Genomic DNA, 9384 nt, shown 5'->3' with positions numbered 1-9384 from the left:
GGACAGTCCTTTAAAAATCAGGTCCCCTGAGTGATCAGGGCAGTCGCGTGGTTTCGGGGGCTCCTTGCCGTCCCTGCCGTGTCTTGTGACCCGCTGGAGCGCGCACCTGCTGCGGTTTGCTCCTGTTCGGATCACTGTCGACCACGGCCGGAGGAGGCGCAGGGCCTCCCCGCAGCCTCAGTCCGGCCTCCGTCTGCGAACCAGCCACGTGCCCCCCGTCGGCAGATGACTTTCTCAAACACCGCTCTACCCGTCCCTGGCGCTGACGGTGCCGACCGCGCTGTGAAGGGCGGTGAACCGAGGCCCCCGCGGCAGCGCGGCTGGAGCGGAGGAGTGGACGGGGCGAAGGGCTGAGCCGTGTGACAATGCGGGGGAAGAGGGTTCCAGAAAGATGGAAAAGCCCGTGGCATGGGCAGTCGGGGCGAGGATGCGCTAGGTCTGCGTACCAGCGTGGCACAGACAGGGGTAGTGACAGAGGAAAGGAAGGGGCAGCTGGGCTGCGGGGGCCGGAGCTGGCAGCGTGGACTCGACCTCAGGCGCAGCTCGAGCGCCACGGGACAGCGCGGGGAGCCTCGCTGAGCTAATGAGCTGCCACGGCCCACGACTCACGACTCACTTTGTTGAATTAGGACTGAAGCGGAGGGTAGGATTTAAGAGGGAGAAAATGCTCTTTGTGTGTTGAACATGTTGAAATCAAAATCATCTGTGCTCTGGCCAAAATTTCCCATGACTAAAATTGAATAACAGAAAAGAAAGAAACGAAGTAACACGTAAAAATGTCTTTTCTACTGTGTCTCAGAACTTAAATGCCATCTCCTAATAAAGTTGGATTAATAAATCGTTAGCAAATCTGCACAACGGTTTTTAAATACTATACATATGTGTGTGTGTGTGTGTGTGTGTGTGTGTGTGTGTATACACACACACACGTAAACACACACTTTAGGATGGGTGACCTGCTTTTGTTTCCTGAAGATAAAAGCATCACTTGCCTGCACGACAGAATCACATCAGGATTCTGTCCAGAAACACCACGGCTTCTGTCCCGTAGCCGAGTGACAGTCACTGAGGGTGACATGCAGCGCTAAGATTGCCCCATGAGCCCATCCTGAGATTCACACCTCACTGTCCCCTCCTGCTGAGTGTGGACTGGACCAAATGCTGTCCTTCTAATGAGCGGCACCTAGTAAAGGTGATGGGACAGCGACTTTGAGGTTAGGTCACGAGGCCATGGCTTCCCTCCTGGGCACTCTCGCTTGCTCACTGAGGAGCCAGGTGTCGTGTTCTGAGCTGCTTGACCGAGAGGTTCACGGTCAGGAACTGAGGGAGGCCTCCGGCCACGGCCAGTGACAAACTTGCAGGCGTGGTCCAAGCAGCTCACAAGACACGGGACCCTCCCGACAGTCACTGAGCGAGCCTGGATGTGGCCCTACCCAAGCTGGGCCTTGGGATGGACGGCTGCACAGCTGACAGCTCGACCCCAGCCCCATGCGGGGCCCTGAGGCTAGAGGCCCAGAGAAGCTATGCCTGGCTCCTGACCCGCCAAAACTGCGAGACAATACATGTGGTTTGAAGCCGCTGAGTCTGAAGTATGTTGTTACACAGCGACATGTAAGTAATACACCGAGCTGCCGATGCGTTTTAATGGAGGAGTAGATGAGTTCAGTTCTTCACAGTAGCTTATCCGAAAGACATTCAAAATGTCTGAAATACATGTTGAATCATTTTTTAATGAGCAAGTTTACCTTTATAATGCATTTAAAATCGACTAATATTGAAATTAGTTTGAGAGGGCCCATTTGGAAAGGACAGTCAAAAAGTCAAAAGGTTATATCAACGAAAAGATTTGGTCAGAAACTAAGAAATTCCAGTTTCAGAGAAACAAAAATCTGAGAGCAGAAGTGAATGGCTGGGTTCCAACATATCTGGGGAAAATCTAGGGATTTTTTTAGTGGATGAAAAATGAAGCTGTAAAACAGTATCCTTTTCAAAAGCATGACAGTGGGATACGAAGACCAAACGAAATATGAACACTGGTCAAGAAAATAACCCGCACGGGCCTTCCAATCTGCCAGTGCCTTTGGATTCTGTGCAGCTCACTCAGCCTCCTCAGGCCTCTGTCCGTGCGTCCGTGCGTCCGTCCCCCCGAGGGGAACAGCAGGAACGCCGCCAAGGCTGCAAGGCCTCAGACAACACCTGGCACGCCGTAAACAACCGAAACGCTGGCCCCGCTAACGATTACCATTTTCTGTTACATCTCAGAGTCTAGTTCTACTTTCAAAGAATTTCAGGCTACTTCACAACTTGAGACATTTAGAAAATTTAGTAGAAAATTCAGGAAACCAAAATTCTACCTTATGAACAAGGCTCGCTCAAGAAAGTGAAAAGACAAACTTACAGAATAGTGAACGTATACGCAAATCATACATATATCTGATAAGAAACTTGTACCTAGAATAAAGAACTCTTACAACCCAATAATAAAAAGACAACCAAACTTTTAAGTCGGCAAATAGTCTGATGAGACAGTTCTCCAAAGAAGACGTGCAAATGGCCAATAAACACGTGAAAAGATCATCTTGCTCAACAACATTCGACACTGGCAAAATGCCAATCAAACCGCAAGTGACACACCCACTAGGATGGCTACAGTCAAGACAGGAAATGGTGTTGATGAGAGTGTGAGGGAAATGGGACCCTTAACACACGGCTGGAGAGGCAGGAGATGCAGCGGCCGTGGCAGATGGTTCGCATCTATGCAGCTGATACGCTTTATTTATTCTAGATGCACAATTTGCTACCGTTTCCATCACTGACTCAACTGAACCCAAACAGGAAAGTAGCTGACCGGTGGATACGGGATATCTCCAAAATTCTCTACTTTATAATATGTGAAGAATCTTGTATTTCATACTGAGATAAAACTATTTTTTGAAAGAAACATAACATATGGATTCATTATCGCAAATGCGATTTAATCTGCAAGTGTTAAACATGGCATGTTACAGTTTAAAATCTACTTGAGAAATAGATATTGAAACAAAGAAACTTTGAAAAGGCTCTCACAAAAGTAGAAGCCAAGAATAACGATGACAAATTCAATGAGTATTTCCCCTGCTGCGACTCGAATGCCTCAGCCGTGCTGCGTGGGAAAATACCATTGTTTCTGAAAAACACACAACTAAGTGGGAGGTGGAGATTTAATTCTTTGAGTTCATGGAAGTTTACTGTCATCAAAAAGTAAGTTCGTGATTTATCTGCTTTCTGAGACACACTATCTGAGTAAAGACATTAGTTGCTATTGGCCTGCCACGCACGAGCTTACAGTCCGAGTCGACAGGAGAGTGTACGGGTTGCTGCCACCTCGACCGTCACATTTCACACGAGGACAGTCACACGTCCGGGCTTGTGAGGGCCGAGGAGGTGAGGGCCAAGTGGTTCCGAGTGCGGGCTGTTTTCCCGGACCTTATGCTGCGGCTGACCCTCACGAGTGGGCAGGGCGCCCGGAGATGACGTGCCTTAGGGCCTCGTCACTGCGGTACCCGCCGCCGCCTAGCCGTCCTCCACTGAGCTTATCAGGCGCTTCAGGAAGCAGCCGGCTCTTCTGGAGGCGACACGGGCCACATCCCTCATGTCCTCGGGCAGTCGTTCCCTCAGCTCCCGTGTTTAGCCCCCTCTGATGATTCAACGTGCTGCAGACAGAAGGCAGCCACCTGGCATGTACCTGTCTCCCTGGGCCTGGAGTCCCCCGTCCCGGAGGGCACGGCCCCCGCCCACGGCGCCGGCGTGAGGGCCTGTGCGATGATGGAACGCACCGTCTGTGCGCGGCTCCCGCGACCCTGTAACTGCCTGAGCCGCGGGGCGCTGGCCCCTTGTCCTCCTGAGGGGCTCTGGAAGCAGAGCCTGGGATTAGTGTGACAGTGATGGTGCCGCCTAGGTCTGCGAGCAGCTGCGGGGGAGCTGGCGCTCTGTTTTTGTTTAAGGGTCTTCACGTCTGATTCTGTGGCTCACCTAGAAATTCCACTGACGTTACACAGAGTTCATTTCTGGTACTTGAAACTAAGAAAACTGATTGATACAAGCAGCTCGAAGTTAAAAAATGAAAAAAAAAAAAGGCTCTGTCACGAGCTGAGTTGAGTCTATCTGGGAAGGGGCTGCATGCAGTTTTCACATTAAACGGCGTCCCTTGCCTCGTCAGACAACCCCTGGCCCTCAGCGGGTCCCCCGCACCGCGGGCCTCAGCCAGCTGCTCACAAGGGCAGTGCTCGCTGATCAGCTGTGCGCTGGACGGAAGGCAGCGCACAGCAGCAAGGACAAGTGACGGCCGTGCAGTCGACCTGCTGGGAGCAGGGCAGGCTCCCCAGGTGCGCGCCTGCGCCCCGACGCGGTGCCAGCACCCAGCCTGCGGTCACGTTTCCCGTGGTCACGTTTAAAGAAACGCAGACGTCACATTCCTCAGCGACCACACAGACGGTTTGTCGTTACTATTAAATGATATGTTTTACTTTGAATGTAGAACTGACCTGTGGTCTGAGGCAGGCTAGTTTAGGGAAATGACTAACGTTTACTCACTAGAAAATGTGAAAAAAAAACTTGTATGTTTAAACGCCACGGAAAAAGCAAACAATGCTGAAATCGATGTCTACTAAATTTGAATAGATCGTTTTATCTAAAAGTGCTTTAATTAGGTAAACGTACGACGCCACGAAGCCTGGAGCTTACAGGCCCCTGGTGTGTTTCCCGTGTTTTGACGTCGTGTGCAGTCTCCCCGGCTTAGCATGGAAAACCCAGGCCAGCGTGTGAGCGAATGTAAACTCCCACCTTTTGCAGGCCATTGTGCCAAATTATGTGCCTAATATTAAACATTCACAGGTGACCAAAACGTGGCACAGGAGCCGCCGCTCTGAACTTAGGTAACATGCACCGGAACCTAGTTGTGCTATCTTCACGTAGCCACGCCTGCACTTAAGGGACAGGTGACGCCACTGTCAGGAGCCCAGGCTGCAGAACACTGACCATGAGGTCCGCGCGAAGGCGGATGCTCAGCCACATCGCCGCTAAGGCTGCAATTTCACCAGGTGCCTGGTCAGGGTCAGAAGCAATTTCCACGTCCGAGCACCCAGAAGCGCGCCTGATACACGTGGTAGGTGCTCAGGAGGGAACGAAAGCTGAGTTTGCAACCTAAACTACTAGTGATATAGGCAACGGATGGTCAGAAAGCGTTCTGTTCGGAAATACGTACCCCGAAACCGTTTTAAACTGTGAGACACGCTGACTAAATCTCGCGAATGCCTCGGTCTCTCCCCGCCTGCACGTCCACAGTGTAGCTCGCACCACGTACCGGCTGGACTCACAGCTCATTCCGGAGCTGCCCTCCTTAGCCCCGGATGCTGTCACTGCACCACGTCAACGCCTGGCTGCAGCTGGCGCCGTCCCCACCTCAGAAGCCGCAAGGTGCGTGGCACCGAGACCTTTAGGGCACACCTTTCCCCACATCGAACACGAGGTCATTCTGCTTCCAACAAACGTGGTTTCTGTCCTCCGAGCAAGTCCTCCGCGGGTGAACAACTGTCTCACAGCTCGCCGAAGAGCTGAGCCTGGGGCCCTGGCCGCCGCCCGGTGGCCCCGACCTGCTCCCGCACGGGGTCAGCAGGCTGCCCTGCCAGGCTGTCCCCACGTCTCCTTCCAGCTCGGAGACCCTCTGAGACCTACAGAGAGACCGCGCGCTCGCTGAGGGCATGAGCCAGGTCTCAGAGTCGCCCTGAAGTCTGCACGTTGCCCGGCACCATGCCGGCACTGAGCAGCGGTGAGCCCGGACCGCGGCTGCGTCCCCTGCGAACACAACGTGGAACCGGCCGCAGGCGACTGCCGCTCACACGCGCAGTGGCGTCTTGGCTGTCCCGTCAGTCAGCCGAGCCGCTGCTTCCTGCCCGGGCTCTGCGGGCTGGGACACGGGGACGAACGCTGCCGGCGCGGTTTCCCCGTGAGGTCCTCGGTCCTCTCCTCCCCATGAGCCATGGACACCGTCCCGACTTCCAGACTCACTCCGCGCACAGTGACAGGCCGGCACGGCCAGCAGCCTGAGGTGTCCCCAGTGAGCCCCCAGGTGCTCGCACCCTCTGCAGTCCCCCCTCCCATGGACCAGGGCTGGTCGTGTGGCCGACAGTGTGGGACAGAAGGGACAGCATGTGCCCCGGTGACCGGCTTCGGCAGACTGGCTCCGCCCTGGGCGCCCTCCCGCCCGCGTGCTCACCCCCCGGTTCCCGACTTTGCAGTGCGTGGGAAACCCCTTCGGAGGGGCTTGGTGCGTGAAAGAGAAACCCCAGCGCCGACCGGCCCGGAGCCTTGACCCGCCCTTGCCGGCTTACACAGGTGCTGATCTCTAGGACTGACTGTTGAAAGCTAAAGCATCTGCTCGAGTAGGAACGAATCTTTGTCACAGGAAAGAAAGCGAAAGCGACCTCACAGAAGCTGACGGGGACCGCGGCCGACTGGGCACAGTGGGCCCAACATCGGCTCCTGTGCATCAGGAAGTCTCACGCCCGAGGAGACGCGGTGGCAGCTGACTCAGAGCTCTCGAGCCGGTTAAATGGCTTGTTAGTAACAAATACAGAAATGGAAAGATGACTTGTGCAACTGCCAGTAAACGACCGAAGCAATAATCGGTCTGGACAAAGTGAGGCCGCGTGTGGGTCTCCGTCAAGGCAGACCTCCCTACCACTGCCCCCGTTCCTTCCACTTCACAAATCCGTCCTCACGTTTACTCTGTCGCAGAGGGCTCGGAAGAGGCTACGCCGAGCGGGGCTACCTGACGGTTTGGGCAGAGAAACAGGCTCGACTTGAGAAGTGCCCTCGTCAGAGCAGGAGGAGCCTGACGACGGGACGCGTGCTCCGTGCCCGGTACACACCCAGTCAACGGCCCTTGAACGTGAATCTCAAAATTTCTAGCACTTTACTGTAGCCTAAAAAAATAAAAACAAAACTATTTACAAAGAAATCCAAACCAGAACAAAAAGGAAATGATCCTGTAATGATTCTATTTTTCAAATCCCTGAAAAGCTCACTTTAAGAAATCAGTCCCCTGGCCAAGACAGAGCCAAACAGCACCTTGTTGTTTCTGGCCTAAGAGACATGGACAGCTCACTGTTACGACCGGGCCTTCTCCCGCGTAAGTGCTGGCATCAGAATGACAAAATTAAGTGAGTTTTGCCCTGCTGAAGCGGAAGACAGCCTTCCTGAGCACGAGCTGACCCGGAGCCAAACCCATGGTTCTGGCAGAGACGCCCAGGCGGCCCTAGGGTGGGGGACAGGGTGTTCCCTAAACACGCCCTGCGGAGTGTGAGACAGTGCGGTGGGAACACACTGCCCTCGAACCAGCAGCGTCTGCTCCACGGAAGCTTCGGTTACGCTTCTGCCGGAGGCACACAAGTTCTCCCCAGTGCTGTGGTCTGATTTGTTTAAAAAAATAAAAGTTCCAAATGTCTTTGCAAGACTAAGAAAATGTCATCATTCTTTTACGCCTACCAAAAAAAGTTATCTTATTTCCATAAAGTTGCCTCCTAAGCATTTCTAACACGCTGTCTGTGCACAGCTCACTGCAAACTTAATCCTCTACAATCCTAAAATGTACAATGAACCTCTAATATGTTTTCTCTAAGACTAAACTCTCTTGGAATTCATCTAGAATCCCAGTGTTGTGCTTTATAGTTGTATCTGGTGGTTTAATGATGGTCATCGTCAAGAATGTGTACTGGCCCACTGCGGGTCACTTCAAAGAGCTTCTCATTTCCAACTTCCTTGTACAAGGTGCGTTTCTCACGACAGTTCAGAGAAGTTGCTGGTGGCCCTATTACAGCAGGTAAGTGGGCCAGAGGAGGAAGGCCACCCAGCTTCGTCCCAGCCTAGTATGGTACGTCAGGGAAGGTGGTCAGTCAATCGCACACCGTGTCACTGTGAGTGACAAACCCCCCTTTCCCACGAAGAACCCAGATTTCCTGAGTGCTTTGTACTCCCCTCCGGGACTCCCTCTTGGAGCACAGTGCTTTCTGTGCTTGTCAAATTCTGCCTTCTCCATTAGAAGCAAGCGCCCCACGCGCCAACATCTTTGCACCATCTCAGAGAATCACCGTCTCATCTGCATTTTACTTAACAGCTGGCACTAACAGGAAAACGAAATGTAAGCGTAATACTATCGATGTCAAGTTCATCAGTACTATGGATTAAATAAACAGGCTTCTGAGGTTTGGTCTAGGAATAGTATCACCATTTACATAATGCAGGAAACTGCCTGAGTTCCAAAACCCTAACTTACAGACTCGCTCTGGGAGCACAGCGTGGCGTTCTCAACACCCAGAAGCCCCCAGGCCGCGAGCCTGCAGAGCATTCCGGATGTCCTGTGCCAGCTTTCCATTTTTGTAAATAAAAGAGAATGAATTTTCTTTAAAAATACGGTAATTTAAAAACTTGAGATCTTTTCATTTTTAAAAGAGTAATTTTAAAAGCAGTATAAAATGTAAAAAATGTATTGTATGAAAACAGTGGAAAATGTTTCAAAATTAACGTATGGATATTTACCTGACCGACCGAACATTTTAAATGTCTGCCAGTTAACCCAGGGACTCCTGGCTACACAGAGCGGTCTCATGTTGCGCATAAACCACACTTTCAACTCACCGTTGATGTTCACTGCGGGTAACACAATGGACATCTTTGGCCTGGTGGTCTTGTTGTGCGTGGTCGCCGGCAGCAGTAGGTGATCCTAGGATTAACAAGGAACAACCCGTTACGTATGACAACTGGCTCCGTCCTGTAACAGGCCGAGTTCGGGCTTTCTAAGATGCCGACATCTCACTGGGATTGTAAAAAGCGGCAGTTCTGATCTGAACTCGGCCTGGGGTAACAAACCGCAAGCCACGCCGTGACCCCTGCATCGCGACACAGTGAGCCTGCACCTGCGTCTCCACTGGCAGGCACGGCGCAGCCTTTGTGGCCCCGGTTCTGGTGACACACGCTGCGGCTCACTGCATAGAGCATGAGGCAGGTGCTCAGAACTGAGATTCTGACCCGCTTCTGCCACAGAACAGCTCTATGAGCTGCACCTGTTTCCAGGCCTGAAAAATGAGGGGCTAGACCAGATAATGACACAAGCCACGAAGTTATCCATGTGAGTAATTTTCAATCTTATTTTTAAGAGGAACATTTCCCCTGCAAAAAAGCTGACCCCCAAATCAGTGCTTGATGGGAGCCCCACCCACGAGGCCTCCTGCCCCTCGGAAATCAGACTGCTTTGTAAGCGGCAGGCACACAGGGACATGTAGTTCTCGCTCTTAAAAAGCAGGCAGCTCAGTGGGAGAGTTAGAAAGGCCGTAAACACGTGTCCACACA

The 9384-nt window shown here is 52.5% G+C and overlaps 1 protein-coding gene across 2 annotated transcripts in view; it reads right to left on the bottom strand.

Moving 5' to 3' along the window:
- The window catches only part of ATF6 (activating transcription factor 6), a 94261-nt gene that overhangs the window by 8468 nt on the left and 76409 nt on the right, over positions 1-9384 (bottom strand). For both annotated transcript variants that reach the window (XM_023521483.1, XM_023521482.1), the window contains exon 15: positions 8674-8758. In XM_023521483.1, coding sequence (XP_023377251.1) covers positions 8674-8758 — 85 coding nt within the window. The remainder of the gene's footprint in view (positions 1-8673; positions 8759-9384) is intronic.

The sequence above is a fragment of the Pteropus vampyrus genome, unplaced genomic scaffold, assembly GCF_000151845.1.
Source record: "Pteropus vampyrus isolate Shadow unplaced genomic scaffold, Pvam_2.0 Scaffold304, whole genome shotgun sequence".
Classification (NCBI taxonomy): domain Eukaryota; kingdom Metazoa; phylum Chordata; class Mammalia; order Chiroptera; family Pteropodidae; genus Pteropus; species Pteropus vampyrus.
The sequence above is the reverse complement of the archived record's forward strand: the minus strand, read 5'-3'. Positions and strand labels throughout refer to the sequence as shown.